This window comes from Pteropus vampyrus, unplaced genomic scaffold (genome assembly GCF_000151845.1).
Source record: "Pteropus vampyrus isolate Shadow unplaced genomic scaffold, Pvam_2.0 Scaffold11, whole genome shotgun sequence".
In the NCBI taxonomy this organism is placed as follows: domain Eukaryota; kingdom Metazoa; phylum Chordata; class Mammalia; order Chiroptera; family Pteropodidae; genus Pteropus; species Pteropus vampyrus.
The window spans coordinates 2,791,161-2,812,506 of record NW_011888792.1 but is presented as its reverse complement, the minus strand read 5'-3'; the positions used below and the strand labels follow the sequence as shown (position 1 = coordinate 2,812,506).

The 21,346-nt window shown below is 34.4% G+C and overlaps 1 protein-coding gene across 13 annotated transcripts in view; it reads right to left on the bottom strand.

Annotated features, from left to right (window-relative positions):
• Positions 1 to 21,346, bottom strand: part of ATP6AP1L (ATPase H+ transporting accessory protein 1 like) — a 40,808-nt gene that overhangs the window by 13,911 nt on the left and 5,551 nt on the right. For 5 of the 13 annotated variants that reach the window (XR_002777153.1, XM_023523091.1, XM_023523088.1 and 2 more), the window contains 4 exons: positions 12,233 to 12,362; positions 5,344 to 5,384; positions 5,031 to 5,092; positions 3,311 to 3,546 (listed from right to left, as the gene is read on the bottom strand). Coding sequence is in view for 12 of the 13 variants with exons in the window: in XM_023523091.1 (XP_023378859.1) it covers positions 3,311 to 3,546; positions 5,031 to 5,092; positions 5,344 to 5,384; positions 12,233 to 12,327 (434 nt within the window). In the remaining variant the exon portion in view is untranslated. Of the gene's footprint in view, positions 1 to 3,310; positions 3,547 to 5,030; positions 5,093 to 5,343; positions 5,385 to 12,232; positions 12,363 to 17,854; positions 17,999 to 21,346 lie in introns of those variants that run through there. The other 8 variants (XM_023523124.1, XM_023523121.1, XM_023523123.1 and 5 more) reach the window with 4 other exon arrangements.

Here is a 21,346-nt window from a genome sequence, read left to right as displayed (position 1 = left end):
AATACGCTTTTGATACATGCAACAACTCAGAATATCGAAATCATTGTGCTAACGTTAAAGAAGCCGAACTAAAGACTATATACTATATGACTATATTTATATAAAATTTTAGAAAATACAAACTTATCTATAATGATAGAAAGCAGATCAGTGGTTTCCTGGAGAGGTGGGAGTGGCAGGAGCGATGGTGTACAGAGGAGCACAAGGAAACCTTTGAGAATGATTAAATGCTTGTTGTCTTGATTGTGGTGATGGTTTCATGGGTGTACACATATGTCAAAACTGATCAAACTGTACACTTTAAATATATGCTGTTTAGTATATTTCATTTATATTTCAATAAGGTTAAAAATAGGAGTGATAAAAAGCCGAACAACTAAAATAACAAAATGTAAAAAATTTAAATTCAAAGGATGACAATGCTATGACAATATTGTGTATAAGAGTTATATAACACCTCAGTATACATTATAAAAACAACAAAGCAAGAGTAGTTATAATATGTCCGATTACAAGTTTGAAAAAATACCACGCATATATAACCTCATTAATTTGGTTCCACTTATCAAAAAACAGAAATGTCAACAGAAGTTTATTTTATTAAAATGAACTTAAGCCTCTATGTTTCCAATGTTCCAAGAACTTTCTCCAGCTGCCCTGATTTCAGTGAAAGCTGTTAACATGCTCACTGCAGAATAAAGAACATGAAGCCTGATTTCAACAAAGCAAACTGAACGATCATTCACTGAGAACCTTTTAAGTGCCAGACACCGCACCATAAACTGGAAACACAAGGAGAAATACAACCTAGCAAGTCACTCAAAAAGGAGCTTCTTCCACTCTTCTAAGCACCCTACCCACCCACATTCAAAATGGATTTTGAATTCTTGAGACTATAATTGCCTAAATTCAAAATACAGACAGATGCTAGGATTATGGTCTATTTGTAGGGCTTTTGGTATTTAAAAAGACTTCCGTAGCAAATCTGTCTGCCAACAATTTGCCTTTCTCTGAACATTTTGTTTCCAAGTGCTAAAACATGGTCATCTTTTTTTAATCTGTGCTTTTGACCTTACATGGGTTTGCTTGCGTTTTTCCTTTCAGAGACTCCCTGATTCTTGAGAACATCAGACTTCCTAGCCAGAGCAACAAAGATATTTCACTAGTCTGTACCATTCTCAGGAATCAAGGACACTCAGTCTCAGCAGCTGGTCCTTAATGCCTCACATCCTGGGAAGCCTCCCACTCATCCCTGTGGGTGGGCTCTCCAGGATGCCTGCACACTTGCCTGAGCAGGACTCCAGGAAGTTGATGCTACACACTCAGTTCTTGCCCTCGGTAGAATTCTAGGACTGTGACCAAGAAGAAAAGGATCCTGTCCAATCATTAATGCGTGCACTGTGGAAACCAAAGCTTCCCTAGGCCTCTCTACCAGGTAACTAGACATTAATTCACCCTAGTTATCTTTGGTATATTAGGAAGGTAATCTACTACTCTGAGTAGCACTTGATAAGTTCTCAAAGTTCTCATGCATGCATTTCCTTATTTGATTTTCACAACCCTATGACATAGAGCCAAGAGAGAAGAGGTAAAATGTCATTGCTAAAGATGTTTTAGACATCGGCTCTAATACCATACAAGTATGATCTTAGCAAATTTTCTAACCTCTACAAGCCTTGACTTCCTCACCTGGAACATGAATAATAATATAGTACCTGTCAATCAGAGACTTATTCACAATAGTGTTGTAAGGAATAACAGACATTGTACCTGTGAAGTCTTCATGGTACTGGCCCATTGTAGGCACTCAAGGCTTATTAATTACAATTATAGAAGCTACCATCTCCATCTCACAGATGATGATCCTACTGTGGCTCCAGCCTGTAAAGTCACAGAGCTCACTGGCAGAACTGGGCCTAGAAGCAAAGTTTTCATTCTTTCTGACTCTCGGTTCTCAATGATCATCAAGGTTTCTAAAGCTCAGCCAAAAGCTATGGTCCCCTGATCTTCCTCACAAAACCCCTGGAGTTATGATAAATGAAATCAAGGAGGGTCAGTCAGCCATGGACAGGCAAGATGATCCCCAGGCAATCAGCCTCTCTCTGCAAAGCCTACCACAAATAAAGTGCCCTGTAGGAAATTAATTAGAGCCTGAGGAAAAAGTTCTCAGCTATTAGCAGGGCTGGATCTCTTTGATAGTCTTGCTCTAACAGAATAAACAAATCTGGGAGAACTCTGGATGTTTATAATTACAATTCCCTAATTCCCTAACAAGAGATATTTATTCTGAATAACAAGATACCAAGACTTGTAATATAACTTGTAAGTTTATGTTAATATAATTCATTTTTACTCATCATCAAGAATTTTTAAATGAGAAGTTCAGGAATAAAGAAGTATTTCCAGCCAAAGGATATAAATATAAAAAGAACACACACACACACACACACACACACACACACACACACACACACTATAGTTTATACAAAGCATTCTGTCCATCTATACCAAGCCAGAACAGAATCTTCCAAAAGCCCCCATTATACCAGCAAATGTTGAAAGCAAGGAGGTTTATAGAAAGTAGTGGGACATGCCAGACTTCCTCCCCCTGGACCAAAACAAATACGAGCAAAAAATTTTTTGCCTGGACTGAAAAACAGAGAAAGGAATTGAAATTCATTTTCTCTTCAAAAGGAATATTTGTTTAATCTGCTTATCTCAAATCAAAAGTTATTATTCTAACCATTTTGAAATGTCCTAAAGAAATCTGTAAAATTTGGACATTCGAAAGTACACTTGCACATTTGCAAACAATGTTCCAAAACTTCAAAACACTCCCCAGAATCAAACATCTGCCACTAGAGTCACCCATCTCTGTTTCACTCTCTAGAATAGGTATGACTGTGCTCTGTAACTTCTGTAACAGTCCTAGATATGTAACTTCCTTCCTGGTGGGACAAAAGTCGTTTGACGCCTCACATTTGAAGTTGATGCCACGCCTGGAATCCTTTTCTTTTTCAGAATGAGTTTGAGAACCTTCATCTTCAGAACCCTGATTTTCCACCGGGTACTACAACAACCAGCTAAAGGGTTCTGAAGAAAATTGCTGGGAAAAAATATAACAAATTTTTAAAAATTAATTTTTGACTTGTTTTTCCATTTTAGACGTTAAGCATTTCCTCAAAGATGTGTGTCAGGGTCATGTACAAAGGAGCCTACTTCTTTTTTCTGAAATGACAGAAAACTGGACTGCCCCGTTAATAGACTACAACTGCCCTAAGGGCTTCCTCCAGCAAAACAGTCAACTTACGTGGCACTTTCTTCACTGCAATTTGAATTATGAGCATCCACTGTAGCCTTATGGCCAAAAGCTTCATCTGTAAAGTCCAGCCAGATCTGGTTCTTAAATTTAATTGTTATTCTTTTGGCCCAGAAGAGAATACAGGGGTTTCCATCCATGGAGACATTAACCAGGCTATGATGGCTGAATGCATTCCAAGTTTCTTTTTCTAAATGCTCTTGTCCTCTCCGATTATAGTGGAGGGCCTGAATAACCAAATAAACAAAATTTAAGAGGTAAATTAGTTTCTATGGTACAAAAGGCTTCTTGGAAGTAAAAGGACTAATTCACGATCTATTGAAACTCTGATTTCTCTCTAGCTCCAAAGTCCATACTAACAAGCTTAATTTGATGGGTACATCAGAAAGGTACAAGAACCCAGTTCTACAAAACACCAAAAATGGAAAAGACCAAATTGAAAAACAACAACAACAACAACAACTTTGCAAATAACATTATCAATATAGACTTTAAAAAGTCATTGTGCTAGGGGAGGAAGAAAGGATAGATAGATAGGTGGAGCACCGCACTATTCTGTATAATATGGTAATGGTAGATAGATATCATCATATATTAATTAAAACCCATTAAATGTTCAACATGAAGAGTGAATCCTAATGTAAACTATGGACTTTAGTTAATGATAACATATCAATATTGGTTCATCAATTTTAACAAATGTACCACACTAAGGCAAGATGTTAAATACAGGAGAAATTGGAGAAGGGAGAGATTGAGGGGGTTTATGGGAAACATTTGTACTTTTTTGTTAATTTTTTTCCATAAACCTAAACTATTTTAAAAAATAAGTTTATTAATTTTTTAAAAATTCACCATGGCATTAAACTAATGGCAGTAATCTCATCAGAAAATAATATCATAAGACCTCAAATAATGCAAGACTTAAAGAAACACACTAAACAAAGAAAGTAGGTTTTTAGAAATCAAGCACAATTCCCCAAACCATTAATGTCCAATAGAACATTCAGCAATATTGGGTATGTTCTATACCTGCACTGTCTGATGCAGTAGCCAGTGACTGTATGTAGCTATCATGCCCTGGGATCGAGGCCAGTGCAACTAAGGGGTTTAATTTTTAATTTTACTTAATATTGTTTCATTTGAATTTAAATTTAAGTAGCCACATATGGCTAGTGGCTACTACCCTGGACAGTGCAGCTCCAGATCATTTAATATACATAAACTACCAAGGTATTCTAACATGTCCTACACCTGAGAAGCCCTTGCTGATTTCCAGGAAGCCTAAGACAACGCACTTCAGTACCTGACTCTAGAGGTCACAGAAAAAGGTCTATATGGGAAAGAAGATCCACTTATCTAGATTAACTATTCCATACCAATTACTCCAGCCTAAATACAGATAAAAGAGAAATTTAACGAGCAGAGGCAATCCAAGCTTGCCAGTAACCAAAGATAAACTGGTACTCCAGTGATCCTGTCTGGAAAGCAACAAAAGTAAAACTTAACATTGCAATGAAAATATACAAGAGCAAGTTAAACTTTAGTTTTTTTCTCAACTATAAGATTACCATAACACACTTCCCCATCTAAGTTCAAGCAAGAATTTTATTTATTAATAGAATTATTCCTATTTTCACAGTGGCTCTGACCTGATTGAAATGTTTAAAACTTTTAAAAGATACAATCTAGTTTCCTAACATATTCATACCTGAGCAATTGGAATGGTTGTGAAATTCTGTACTGTTTTCATATCTCCATTATTCTGGTGATCTGTCAAAAAAATGACATGAGTACAAAGACTAAATGTCATTGATTAATATAATTCAGTGACAATAATATCCTAAGCACTGTGAAATACACCAGACTTGAGTCTCTCTTGGCTCATAATTTAGAATACACTAGTTTAAGTGATCTTCACATGGGAAACTCCTGATGCAAGCACCAGTGTTCAGGGAAGGCCATCATAGACAAAACACTTCCTCAACCCCGGAAGGAATCATAAGAGCAAATACAGGTCTTACCACTCTTTATAACCACTTCTTTACTTAAAGATGTTCGAGAGCTGAAACAAGAAAAAATGAAATAAAAAGATGCTGAAAAATATCTACATTTCAGATCATATGAAGATTTAAGAAATATATTTCAATTTATTACATCTCAGAGCAGAACTTTAACCTGTCAAAACTATCCATTTTTTGTTTTGTTTTTGTTTTTGTTGTTTTTATTTATTTATTTATTTAAATTGAAGAAATGATTTAAATTTTTTTCCCCCCATCTAAGTCCCCCTCTTGCGTCCCCCATGATAACCACTAGCCCATTGAAAACTATCCATTTTTTAATAGTGAACTTCGGACTTAAAAAGTAATATATGTTCTTCAAGGAAATAAAATAATATTTTACAATGAAATTTTATAATACACTGTATTGTTAAGATATTAAAGTAAAAATATTCAACCCATTTTATTAAAAAGACAGACTCAATTGCCAAAAAGATATTTCTGAAAATTATGAAGATATAAATGATAATATATATCCTTACAGTGTTTCACGCTATACACAAATGCACACCACATATAATTACCTTTTTATAAAATTTAAAAAGAGATTTTTATAAACATTCTGTTTTTGGAAATTGAATATTTTTACTTAAAAATATATCTTAAATATTTTCCCATGTTATTACATATTTTTGTGACATAATTTTGAATTCCATGTGGTATTGTATCACTCGAATGTATGAATTTATTTAACCAAATTCCTATTAAATATCTAAGATGTTTACAATTAAATACTACATTGAACATTATTATGCACCATTTGTTCATAAGTCTGAGAAATTCCTTAGGTAAATTCCTAGAGATGAAATTGTTGAGTTAGAAGATATACACATCTTTTTATCATGGAATACTACAAACATATATAAACAGAAAAATAACCCCCTCCCCCAAGTATCTGTCGCCATTATCTAGCTTTAGCAATTATCAAGTCATAACCAATCTTGTTTCACCTATTAGCTCACTTCCCCTCTTTGGTATATTTTGAAGAAAATATCAGAAATTATATCATTTAGGTATATATTTCTAAAGAATAAAGACTTTTTAAAATAGCAGCCCAATTATATCTATAAAGTATTAATAATTCTTTTAACATAAAATATTATGTCAGTGTTTTAATCTCCAATTGTGTCAAAAATGTCATAACAATTTTTAAAGTTTATTGTATATTTTAAATTTTTCATAAGTTGTATCTATAGATGAGAATGCAGATCAAACTCTATACTTAGAGATTCCTAAGACTATTATGTATTGCTATCATATAAACTCAATATTTTCACAATTAGAGAAAAACATATTGATCTATATCATGATCTATATGTAAAACAATTTTAGCTAGTTATTAAATCTATATCATAATAAAATGCTTTAGAAGTAATTATATGGAACTAGTTACAAATTAAATGCACCATTCACTTTGTGACACAATCCCTATTATCTACTGAGAATTTCTGAAGACGACAAATTGGTAACCATGTCTACTAGCTTCTGTTATGCATGCATAAAATTATTTTTTCACATTATCAACTTTATCGAGGTATACTTTAAGTACAATAAGTTGCATCCATTCAATGTGTAGAATTCGATGAGTTTGGGCATATGCATAGACCCATGACGCACCACCACAATAAAGATAAAGAATATCTACGTCCCACAAATTTCCCCATGCACTTTTAATGTGGAGAGATGTTCCCTCAGCCACCGGCAACTATGGACTTGCTTTCTGTCACTTTAGATTAGTTTGCATTTTCTAGAAATATAAATAAGATCATATAACATATTCTTCAGTACTTGGCTTCTTTGTCTTAACATAATAACTGAAATTCATTAATAATGTTACATGTATCAATAGTTCAGCCCTTTTTATTACTAAGGAAAATTTCAGTGTATGGATATATATGCACCCACTGATGAAAATTTATGATGTTTCTAGTTTGAGGCTACTACAAATAAGAACTTCTGCAAACATGGGTTTCTGTGGAATATGTTTTTGTTCCTTTTGAGTGAACATCCAGAAGTAGAGTGGCTGTCATACAGTACAAGTTTTTTTTATTTAAAAAAAACCTGACGATAAATTTCTGTATATGAGATTTTCTGTGGCTCCACATTCTTGAAACATTTGGTAGTCTCTTTAATTTTAGCCATTCTAACGGGTATGGGTTGCTATCTCATTGTAGTTTTAATTTCTATTTCCCTGATGATTAATGATGTTGGGCTTCTTTTCTTATGCCTATGACCATTAATATATATTTTCTTTTGTGAAGTGTCTGTTTAAATTTTTTGTCAGTTTTTAAAACTAAGTTCATTGTCTTCTTATTATTGAGTTGAAAGAGTTCTTTGAATTCAAGTCCTATGTCAGATATATGCATTAAAAATGTTTTCTTCCATACTATGTCTTTTTTAATTTTAATGATGACTTTCAAAAACCAAAAGTTTTAATTTTCATAAAGTCTAATATATTTTTTATTGTCTATGTTTTTTGTCTAAAAAATATTTTCTTAATATAACATCACAAAGATTTTCTCTTGTGTTTCATATAGAAATATTCAAGTATTAGCTTTTACATTTAGTTCTGTGATCCATTTTGAGTTGATATATGTGAGATAAGGTACTTGTAAAATTTTGGAGTCTGGGATAAAGAAAATGTCCTATCAGATGCCAGAAATAAAAAACAAGAATCATGCCAGGCTTCAGAAAATGTATCTCACACTCTTTCACAGGAAGCTAATGGAGGATGTGCTCCAGGAAAGTAAGGGAGAAAACCAAGAAAGAGGAACGTATAGGCTCTAATAAACAGAGGCTCTAACTCAGAAGAGTGGTTAAAAAAAAAAAAAAAGACAAGGATGACTACTGCACATCAGACCTAGAGAGAATCAATCCAGACTGGAGCAAGAGAAAAAAATAGGATCTAAAGAACTAGAGAGAGATCTCTAGGTAAAAAGAGGATTTGAGAGACTACATTACATATTAGATAAGGGGACTTGTGAAAAGAATACAGAATGTGCATATTTTAAATATTTCAAGTGAAAAACAGTAATTTTTAATTTATGAATAAAGAGCTGTATTAAAAAAGAAACAATTATAGTATACTAACTGGCTTATCAGTGAACAATATATGCACAGTCACAATGATGCAAGCACAGATTTAACTAAAAGTAGTACTATAACTATAGTGAGGGGAGGGGCATGAAGGAAAGAAAGGTGATGGCAGTGTTAGAGACAGAAACTTTGTCAATAATAAAAGGAAGTTGTTAGATACTGTCTAAAATGTATAAATTGAGTAATCATCTATGTATATTATTCAAATCACCTGTGCATATTATTTAAATATTATGGCAGTTGTGGGGGATTGTATGATTGTTCCCAACCTCCTGGAAATAATCCCAGAGATGTATATACCTCACCCCTGGCCATAAACCTTTCAGCACCTCCCTATAGGTGAAGAATATTTCCTGCCCCATCATCACACTTGGCTATGTGTCTTGGTTGGGCCAATGGAATATGAGTGAAAGCAACAGAGTGCTAGTTCTGCAGAAACTTTAAGAGGAGCTGCATATGTCTGCCACTTCTTGCCTCTCTCTATTAAGATAATGGCATGCCCAAACAGTTCTTTCAGTATTGGTCTTGGAATAGAAGACATGGGCACAGAGCTGAAGTAGGACTTGAATAGCAGTCTACCTGTAGCTGTCAACATGTAATGTTTGAGAAATAAATATTTGAGGTCATCAGATTCTGGAATATTAAAGTTGTTTGTTACTAGAGAAAAGATGACTAAACAGGAGACAATTTGTTCTACAATGTATTATGTGTCTTAGTACCATTTGATTTTTAAAACCATGTACATGCATTACTTTGATACATTTTTCTAATTTATTCTTTTTAAAAGATGCTTTCCTTTAAAATTTTATAAATTAGCATTCAGATTTATACTAAGTCTCTTGTGAGTAGGATGAGCATGAATTAGTCCTCAGAGCCCAATCACATCTAGGAGTACTAAGAAATTTAATTTCCTGAGCAGCAAAAGTGAAGCCCCGATCAAAGTAATTATATAAGTATAAAAGAGATATGCTTTAGCCAAAAGAGTTCTACCTACCTAAACTTCAAAGTCTGTAGTGCAAGTTAAAAAGTAACTGAACATGTGAAAGACATACTAATGCCCAGATGATACTTCTCGAGAAGCCTCAAGCTTTCTAATATCACCATCCACAATAGATTTTTAAAATTTCTTTGATTTGAATTTTATTCAAAAATCATATTTCATGATACAGAATTAAGTATTAAACTTTAAAATGTCTTAATGAATGAAAAAGAAAATTATAAGATATATTTTACCTAAATAAGATAAAAATTTATCAAGTCATTTGGAAATATCTAGTAAAAGAGTTTAATAAATGTTTATTGAATAAAAATATCTAAATGAATGAATGAATGAATAAACTACCATATCGTTAATATGCTTAGCCTGAGACTTGCTCCACTAATTAAAAATTTCCATGTGTTTATTAATGAGAAACTTTTAGTAGACAACACAGGGTATTTTCATTTCAATGACTCTATTGTTATGAACATACAATAGTGCTGCTATACTTTTTCAAATAAACTCTAACTTACACAGGCCTTGCCCTCACCCATAAGCCTGAATAAGGTTTTATAGGAAGCTATAATATCAACCAAAAATAAAATGTATATGCATTTTTGCATCACTACATAATCTCCAGACTAAAGTAGGAACTAAAAAAGTTATCTGGTTAAAACTATCTGTGTGAAATAACTGAGAAACATGGGCTTAAACATAATTAAACCGACACTGTCACTGAAATATTCAGATCCTTTTCCAGTAAAAGGGATCTCTGCAATACCTGAAAAGTAATCTAAAGCCCTAGGCTTATAGTGGCTGGTGTTCCATCATGAGTCTCCCAGGTATGCCTTCGTGAATGTGAAGGTAAAGCAGCTCCATCACTGGAAGATCACATTCCCACCATAGCCTACAAGGCCCTTAAAAGACCTCAGCCTGCTAGCTGTGCTCAGCTCATTTCACCTCTTCCCCTTTCTGCTCCAGCTACACTAGCATTCCTTAGTTCAGTCCCCTGAATGCTTTATGTTCCCTTCTTCCCTCCTCAGTTTTAGTTAGCTCCCGCTGTTCCTTCCTCCTGAAATGTTCTCCATCCTCTCTTCACCCCTGTCTCCTAGTTTTTTCCTCCATATCCTCCAGATGACAGATCAAATATCACCTCCTCAGGAACACTGTTCCTAACTACTCAAACTAGTTCAGATCCCCCTATTATGTGTGCTCACAGCCTCCCATACTTTCTTTCATAGCATGTTTCACAGTTTATTTGTAACAATATCGTTCACTAATGAGCTCTCCCCAACTAGACTTAAAGCTCCATGAAGGCAGGGACTGTATCTGTTTTGCTCACTATTGTGGATCCAGCAAATAGCAAAGTGCCCAGCTATTTAAATGTACCAGGTATTAAAAACGTATGTGCTACATCCATAAATGAACTAACAAACTAATGAACAAACTTAAAGGGAGGTGGAAATGAGAGATCACACAGGATGCTAGATGAGAGGAAAAAGATTTCCTTTTTGTTTAAGCACAAACTCAAACTGAGGAAGGAATACATAAAGGAAGAGTGGTGACCCCTATTCTCTCTAAGCTTAGGAAACATGTATCAAGCTTATAATACACTCATCTTTAAGAATCTTGAATTGACCCATAGAGTTGAAAGATTTTTTTAATTTCAGATCCATGATTTGAAAGAACATAAACAAACAGCAACTGTTGTTTCCTTCATAATGAATTAATATGCCATATTATTATATTCAAATGATCAATGGTTTATGTGATTTCTAGGGTCCTTTCTGAAGTTAAGATTATTTAAACCCATTAATTTTGCTTCAAAAAGAGAAATGGTATTTTTATGGTTCTTAGTGTACATTTAGCCAGTATAATAATATACAAATCAGTCACTCTGTATAAACCAGGTGAGGAAACATCACTAAGCTTTAATCAACTAAGAAATATAAGTCATTTATTATTAGAAATTGAACCTGAAAGAAAACACTAATTGATTTGGAAACAATAAGGGAAAACAAATAAAAAATGCCTGTGCTTATAGTTTTTATTACCTGGTAACTTAAGTATTCTTTAACACAAGTTTTGGTACACCATCCTGCTTGCCACCATCACACTAAATTCCCTGATGCATTTGTCGAGACTGCACATAATGAGTAATTAGGAGCTATGACATAAGTTAATTGCTATTCATATTCTAAATATTACTCCTTATTGATAAATCTCTATATGTTCCCTTATATGGTATGGAATGAAGCCAAAGGACAAAGAAAACAAAAATAGAAACTTTGCTTGTTAATTTTAAATAGTATGCACTCCACAGAATTACCATTTCCTAACAGTTAAAATGATTTAACACCTTTTCTTCAGAGAACAGGTTATATCTTTCTGAGGTTTTAAAATTTTTCCTTACTCTTTTCTCACATAATAATGGCAGGAGAAACTGTGAAATGAACATTTAAGTACAAAAGAAACCTGAACATTGATTTGAATCATTTTCTCACAGATACATATTTTGGTACATAATACAAATGTTTCTTGGGTATTTTGAACAAATAACTCTTCCCTCTTATAACAAAGATTATTTTTTTATCTCTTATTTATAAACTCTAGTTCAATGACTTTAGTAACTACTGAATGATCTAATCTAGTATATCCATTTTGAATTATAAACAAATGTTGCTATGCAACAATATAAAGAAATTACAGAACCACCGAATTTCACACTTGCACTGAAGTTCACAGATGCACTACATTAAAAGAAACGCAATTACTCACCTTACATTCTTCCTGGCAAGTATCTGGTCCAAAGTTAATGAAAATCCTATACATAAAAAAATAAGTGAAAAGCTAAACAAGATTTTTCTTCCCATCAAGAAATGAATCCGTTTCTTCAAACCAAGCACATCTGTTAATTCATAAATGCAAACAGAGCAGAGGCAGTACTTTTCATGCCATGTGACTGACAACATATTTAACCAATAAAAAGGCAGCTTTCCTAGGATGTACACTGTTCGGGGGAAGGTTGAGGGAGGGGCTTAAAACTACTTAATTTAGAGTATAGAGTGAAACCAATGGGTCTGCTTAGGTTTGATTTCTCATCTCAATGCGAGATCATTAAGGAGCAGATTTTTTACAGAAAATCTGCCAATTCAGATCTTTTCAGAAATTGTCATTATTCTGAACTCTAACTCTTAAGAATCTTATATTGTTTTTCAGGAAGCTGTTAAATTCTCTTCCTAAAAAATCCAAGAAGTAAACATTATTACACATATTTTTCAGGTGAATAAATGAGTAAAAATCCTGAAACTTGCCTAATTTTACATATGTGTCCAAGTTCACAGTTTCCTAGTTTCCTAGTTCCCCGTTTGATAAGAAGTGTAAGTAATAGTAAAGAGCACTGGCTTTGGAGTAAGACAGCATTCAAATGCATTCCCGGCTCCAGCCATGACTAGCTACCATATATTAGGCAAGTTGCTTTTCCTCCTGAGTTTAGTTTACTCATCTGCAGAGTAGTGACAAAGTACTTAACTCAAAGAATTGTTGCAAAGATTAAATGAGGCCCTGGATAGCCAAATCTATCTTGAGAAAGAAGAACAAAGTTGGAGGCATTTCAAAATACATTATAAAGCTAGAATAATTAAAACAGTACAGTACTGGCATAAAGACAGACGTAGTCCAATAGAATAGAATAGAGAGCCTAGGAATAAATGCACACATATATAGTTAACTGATCTTCAACAAAGGTGCCATATAAAGAACACATAATGGAGAAAGGATAGTCTCTTCAACAAATGGTGCTGGAAAAACTGGATATCCATATGCAAAAAAAAATGATATTGGACCCTTATCTTACACTATACATAAAAATCAGCTCAAAATAGATTAAACACTTAAAATCTAGAGGAGAGCATAGGAGAAAAACTTCATGACATTGGTCTAGAATAATTTCATAATAATTTCATGGATATGATACCAAAGCACAGGCAATTAAAGCAAAAATAGATACTGAGACTTTATCAAACTAAAAAGTTCTGCACAGCAAAGAATCAACAGAGTGAAAAGTCAACCTACAGAATAGTAGAAAATATTTTCAAAATGGTTATATTGGAAAATGTCTGATAAAGAATTAATCTCCAAAATATATAAGGAACTCCTACAAATCAACAGTAAAAAACGAATAGCCCAATTTAAAAATGGGCTAAAGACTTGAATACACATCCAAAGAAGACATACAAAATGGCCAACGTGTATATGAAAAGGTGCCCGATGTCACTAATCATTGGAAAATGCAAATCAAAACCACAGAGGGATATCACCTCACACCTATTAAGACAGCTATTATCAATAAAACAAAAGACAAGTGTTGGCAAGGATATAAAGAAATTGGAACTCTTAGACGCTGTTGGTGAGAATACAAAATGATGCAGTTGAAAGTGAAATAAAAACAATGTGGAGATTCTTCAAAAAATTCAAAATCAAACTACCCTATGATCCAGCAATTACACTTACAAGTAGTAATCCAAAAGAATTGAAATCAAGATCTCAGAGAGATATTAGCACCCCCATGTTCATTGCAGCACTACACAATAGCCAAGATGTAGAAACCACCTTTGGGTCTGTTGATAAATGAAATGAACAAAGAATATGTGATATATACATATGCTGAAATAATAGCCTTAAAAAGCAGGCAGGGGTAGAATTCTGCAGTATATGACAACATGGATGAATCTTGAGGATATTATGCTAAGTGAAAAACGCCAGTCACAAATACTATATGATTCTATTTACATGAAGTATCTAAAATAAGCAAATCCACAGAATCACAGAGTGGAATGGTGATTGCCAGGAGTTGGGGAGAAGGAACAAATGGGAAGTTGCTAATCAATAGCCATAAATTTTCAGTGAAGCAAGATTAATAAATTTTACAGATCTAGTGTACAAGATTGCACCTATAGTCAACAATACTTTTTTGAAGATTTCAAATTTTGTTAAGAGGATGGATCTCATGTTAATTGTTCTTACCATAATAAATCATAATAAATTTTAAATAAATGTCAGAGATGAATGCCTTTTTCTTACTTTAATGCATGGCTAAATAAAGAACATCTATTGTTATTCCTTCCTTGCCAGCCTCTAACCCCACTACCCCTCACCTAAAAGCATGGAAAAAAACACAAAACAAACAACGACAAAATCCCTAAAAGTTGTTTTACACAAAAAATACGATTAAAATGCCACAATAAAGATAATCCTCCAAAATGAGTGTCAGTGTTTTTTCGGCACTTAAGAACCTCGATCTCTTTAAAGGCAAAGTACAGGTAGCTGAAAGGTGATATTTATAAGTGACATTTCACAGATGATGAATTACAGAAAGGCTGGGGACTTGACCCTGAGGAGACATTTCCCTTCCTCACTACCCACTTTACACACACACACGTATGCACACACACACACACCATCTTCTAACATGACTCTTGGGAGCCCTATAATAAATGAAAAGGGGAGATTAAAGGAAATAACTGAGGGACGTGGGAAAATGCAGAAATAAAAAAGTTACTAATAAAAATTATAAAATAAAAAGTTCATTGCCATCAGTGTGGCTTTCCACTTCCCACCTCATTCTCACTTCCCATCTTATTTCCTTTTCTTTTCTGTTCTTTCATTTCACCTGACTTCTACCCTTCACCTTTCCTTTTAGTTTTCTGTCCTTTTCCTGATTCTGTGAATTTCAAGTAGCAAGACAAGTCGAAAGGAGTTTAGTCTTAAGCAGGATTGCCAAATAAAATACAGAACACTCAGTTAAATTTGAATTTCTAATAAACAACAAAAAATTTAATAATAAATATGCCTCATGCAATATTTGGAGCATGTTATACTATATAATCATTTGTTGTTTATCTGAATCCAAATTTAACTGGACAACTTGTATTTTTACTTGCTGAATCTGGCAATCCTAGTCTTAGGGACTCTCTGCTACTCAAATTTTACCGTGTATACAAATCACATGAGGTTTTGCTAAAATGAGAATTCTGATTTAGTAGATCTGGGATGGGGCATGAGCTTCTTTGTCTCTAACAAGTTTCCAAATGATGCTGATGATGCTGGCCTAAGGACTGCCCTGTGTGTAGCAAGGACCTGTAACAGCATTGTTCAGCAGAAATATAAGGAGAGCTACATATATAATTTAAGATTTGTATAGACACACTGAAGAAGTAAAAGTAAACAGGCGAAATTAGTTTTAACAATATATTTTATTTACCCTAATACTTCTGAAATACTATTTCAAATATAATTAATTTTAAAAATTATTAATGAGATATTTACTTTCTTTTTATGTCCTAAGTCTGAAATCTAGTGTATAATTTGCATTTATACCCATCTCAATTTGGACTAACCAAAATTTCAAGTGCTTAGTAACCACATGTGGCTAGCGGCTGCTGTATTAAACAGTGCAAATATAGAACATCTATCTCCTCCAGCTGTCAGAGCAATGATCCCTCATGGTAGCAACAGCAGTGTTTGATCACATTGCTCCTCAAATCCTTGATCAGGAGAGGGTTAGAGCCCAAGCCCAAGCTGATCCCATCTGTAATAATAATGGTTCTGTGAACATTAGAAACCTTCATGTTAGTCCTTTAGTGCTTATCAGACAATAATCTTTCATGGAAACATGCTTCGGTTATATTTTCAGGCATACACATATATATAAAATTTTCATCTGAAATTAAAGTATCATTTTAATGTATTTTATGATTTGACCCTAAAATATGAATATAGCATTCCTTCTGTTGTTGAAATTTTTCCCACTCGGTTAAAATTATTTTAACCAGAATAATTAGTAGCTAGTAGGTTTCACACATGTATTTTAGAATAGAAGTCACAGTTGAGATGTGATTATCTGAGAATAGCTCATCCTGCGACTTTGGAAAAGAAAAGCAGTGACAAAATATGCTAATATGATAGCTTGCTGGCTGCAAAGCACTAGGGTATCACCTGACTGGCATTGTACCTGCATGTTCAGATGGCCGAGCAGTGGGTTTCATTTCAGGAGAGAAACCCTGAGTTTCATCTGTCATTTGATATAGAGGAAGACACTATTTCTGCCTTTCAAAGCTGTTCACTATACAAACATTCTAAAGATATTTTGGAACAAAGAATAGTGACTCACTCATAAGAAAATACACAAGCACATGCAAAAAATCCCCTCAACAGTCTATGAGAGAACAAGAAGCTGTACAATCATGCTGCCTTCTTTTCAACTGAAAATAGCTTGGGTTTGCTTCATTTTCGAATTTATTATGTATTATTAAATGAAATGTTACCTGAAAATTTGAATATCAAAATCTATCTTCACATAATCATATATGACAATATGAAATTATGTTCTCATGGGGGAAACAATGGATCTAATATAATTCTACTCTTGCTTTAAGAAGCATCTGGCATTTGCCAGACCACAGACCCTATTCATCCAAATGCTCTCAGACTGAAAATCACATGTCAGATGTTCAAAACAATTACAACGGTCTTTGCACAGATTCAAAATCCAAATCCATCTACCTCCTACAAAGCCCTGCATGACGCGGTCCTCTCGCCTCATTTTACGCAGGCCTCTTTCCCACTACGCTCCAGCACACTGGTTTGCACTCAGTTTCTCAACATCCACCACATGCCAAACTTTTTTGCTCCTCAGTACCTCTACACATATTGTTCCTTCTGTGGGGATCAGCTTACAACTCTCTACCTCTCCCTGCATTCTGTTCACCCTCATCATAACATATGTCATCAGTTGTACTGAAACATTTACTTTCTTGCTACGGATTTATAGTGTGTTTCCTCACCAAAAGCCCTGCTCCATGAGGGCAGGGACTGTGTCTAAGTAACTGCTATACACCTAGAGCCTAAGATGCTGCTGGTCCAAGTTGGTGCTCAATAAAAAGTACAGGATAATGAATAAACCTATCAAAAAAAGGTCACATAAATAAGTCTTACCTTACACCACATGGTTGTGACTCCCAGGGCCTGAATATCTGGCAACCGTAACTGGAAAAATCAACTAATTCAAGTGCTCCATCAAATTCGGTAGTTTGAAAATGTAAATGGATAAAACCCAAGTTCTATCAGTTCATTAGCAAAATATGTACTTCTTCCTTGTGGAGGGGTATGACTCTGTGATGGTTAATATGTTTTAACTTGACTGAGGCACCAGGTGGCCAGATATTTGGTTAAACATTATTCTGCTTATGTCTCTGAGGCTATTTCCGAATGAGATTAACATCTGAATCAGTAGATTGAGTAAAGCAGATTGCGCTCCCTAATGTGACTGGGCCTCATCTAGTCCATTGAAAGTTTAAATAGAACAAAAAGATGGAGTAAGGGAGATTTCACTTTCTCTACCTGTCCTGGAGCAAGGATGTCAGTCTTCTCTGGCCTTTAGACTCAGGCTAGAACTGGACCTACATTATCAGGTCTCCTGGGTCTCCAGCTTGCTGACTGCAGATCTTGGGACTTCTCAGCCTCCATAACTGCATGAGCTAATTCCTATAATGAATGAATGAATGAATATCTCCTATTGGTTCTTTTTCTCTGAAGAATCTAGACTAATGCAGACTCTTTATCAAGTTCAGACCCTAACTACTGCCATGATTTCTACCAATTTTCATCAAATCATCTTCTGAGTTGATTAGAATCAGGTTTGTAAATGAAATACTTATAAGCGCTTTTGATTTAAATGTTAATGTTTCTTATTTTAAATTTCCCTCTGACTTCTTAGAAGATGGATAATAGGTCAAATTAGTAGCACATGTTTACATTCTTAGCTCTTAAAGCTAAACAAAGACAGTTTGCTCTTCCATAAATCTGTCATTAGACAAACATTGATTGCCAGGTGCTAGATGCTAGGAATACAAGGTAAAAAAGACCCAGTCCTTGCCCCCAAGAAGCTCTCAGCCCAGTGATGTGCAGAAATGTGAACACATAGTTGCTGGTGTAAACATTTTTGGGATGTTTCACCCAGCAAACCATTGAACTTTGCTTCATGAAGTCAGTATGCATCTCTTGCTACTGGGGTCTACGAGTTATCCCAATGCCCTTCCAATAACTTGGCTTTTTTCTTAACACAGCTTGAAATGAGTTTCTACTGCTTGTAATGCAAAAGAACCTTTATTGGAAGGGATTTCTAAATATAGGGTAATAATAGAGGCATAGACTAGGAAGGGAGATTTGAGGGTTAGGAAGAACCTAACAGACCTGGGTCCTAGGAAGGAAAAGGCCTCTACCACTCTCAAAAATGCTCTCACTAGGCACCTGCAGGGTCCCTACCTTGACAGAGATAGGAATCAGAGTTACAAATCACTAAAATAAAACTCGTATTGAGAATATATGCTATCTGATTTTGCCCTATAGTTTAAGCCATCATCTATAAACAGAGCAAAATGGATTCTTTGGACAAATACCAAATAGCACACTCAGTTTGAAAGAGAGAATTGTATACAACTACTCAGCAAAAATCCAAGATATTGTTTGCTAAATAATTAACACAAATTTGGAAATTTTAACTTAAAATCTAAGTAAGTTTTAAAATTCATAGCCACGTTATTCCATATATGAAGAATGACCATATCTATAAACTGGTTACAGATTCATTTACTTGGGTGATCTTCATAATCAGTATTGACTGATAAAAACAACAAAATCATAAAGTAATGGTTTAAATCAGTGGAAAAATTATTCCTTTCTATAACCCCTCACTTCTTTTCTTCATCTCTTCCTCCATTTCCTCATCCTTCTTTTTCTCTCTTGTTCTTTATCTTTCAACTTAAATATCTTGTTTTACTATATTTAAAGTTCTTTAAGCAATAAAGTCTTAATAGTATAAAATAATCAAAAATTTTCACATTTACAGTTTTTAAATTCATATAATAATTTACATATTACATTTAAATAATCTAGAAATAATCCCAGTGAATTTTCATTTTACTGTGGAATGCAAAGGCTGAAAGACTGACCTCCAGCCATTCCCAATCACCAAAGATCAATTGATCTCCACTGAACTCAGACACCACTGATCTGGCCTGTCTATCAGATTCTTAAACCTCTCCTGAGAATGAGATTCTAAAACTTAATACTCCATTGAGAGAATAAAAGTCCTTCTTTTGCTAGTGAAAAAAAAAAAATTACCTTTCATTTCTTATAACTCAAATGTCCTTACTGAAATAGAAGCCTATTTTCTTTTGTTTGGTCATCAGCAAAATTAGAGAACACCTGGAGAATAATTTTTATTTGCATATTAAAATGAGAACTCCCAGGACCTTCACCAAGGGCATCAAAAAACAGCATTGTCAAGTCCCCCTAGATATTACACAGAGGTTTAATTATAATAACAAGATTTTAAAGATCGGGACTGAATATTAGTAAGATTATATGGCACTACATAGATATTTCTTTAGTTCCACTTTGGAATAGATATGAGAGGCAATAATCACTGTACCAAAAAAAGTAGCTACATTGAGAGGATAAGAGATCTCATTTATTTTGGATAGAGTAAAAAGTGTGTTTAATAATTTAGTCAGGTAAAATGAAGTACTCAACATTCATCACTAGTAGTTATACGGAGCATATAATCATTGGTCTTACCTTTACTGATGCTTCTTTCTCACTTATAGCTGTTATTTTAACTTGTCGCATTTCCACAGCAACTAATGCCTCTATTTTTATAGTTAAAGCACTAGGAATCATTGCTAACTATTCTAAATGCTCCAAAAGCAATTGTCAACATTGTTAAGACCTTTGGTTGTTCTTCCTAAAAAGCTAACTTCTCTCCCATACAGTACAAAGAATTTGCATCACCCTTGACCTAAATCTCCTCATCAACTGATCTAATTTATGAAGACCAATCTTCCTTCTTAGTTGGGGCCGGGGGCGGGGGGGGGGGGGGGGAGAGGCAGGGGGGAGGGTTACTCTGAGAGAAGTCAAATACCCTACTGCCCCATCTGAGTGCTAAATCAACAGAAGTAAAACAAGAGGTAAGACAAGTGGAGACGCAAATACCACCTTTATTACTGTGAAAGGCCAGGATGGAGGGAAAAGTTTAGTTCAGGAGCAAAATCCCCAGAAGATGGACATGGCAGACTATCCTAGCAGCAATGGACTCTCAAGGGAGAAGAGAAGGCTGCACCAGAAGAAACAGGAGAAATGTGTGCTGTGTGGGCAAGCTGGGTCCCCAAAAGGAGAAAAGGAAGAGCTGAACATGCCTAGACTATTTTTCATAAATTTACCACAGATGTCACTCCTACTCACCTGGCTTGGAATGAGTAAACTGGCAGAGTTACACTAATTTAACTCTTTTGACTTGGAGATACTAGGAAAGGGGGAATCATCTTCTTCCTACACTCACTCCTCAAACATTTTAAGAACTACCCAGCAGGATTCTTTGATGACAAAGTATCTATTGGTTTTCATATACCTCTAATAACCCATGGATATATCAGGCTACGAATTATAATAGGAATACTTTAATCTTAACAACTAACCCCCTTAGTTTCCCTGGTGTTTTGCCAGCAAATTATTGTCCATCAATTTTGTGCCTTATTTATTTAACATTCATTAAAAATTGTTTTCCTAAACTCCTTAAAAATCCAAGTTCCGCTTTATAACTAATCTGAAAATCAACAAATATGTTCTGGGTAAGCAAGTTAATTTTTTTAAGCCTTAATTTTCTCTTTGTAAAATGGGTTTAATAACAGCACTACCATATAGGAGTTGTTTTGAGGATTAAAAGAAATTATGCATATGAAGTCCTATGCCCAAAACCTAAATAGTATTCCTACCAGTTAGAGGTACTAGTAATGGTGGTGATTATAATGTCAATAAAAGAGAGATGTCATAAGA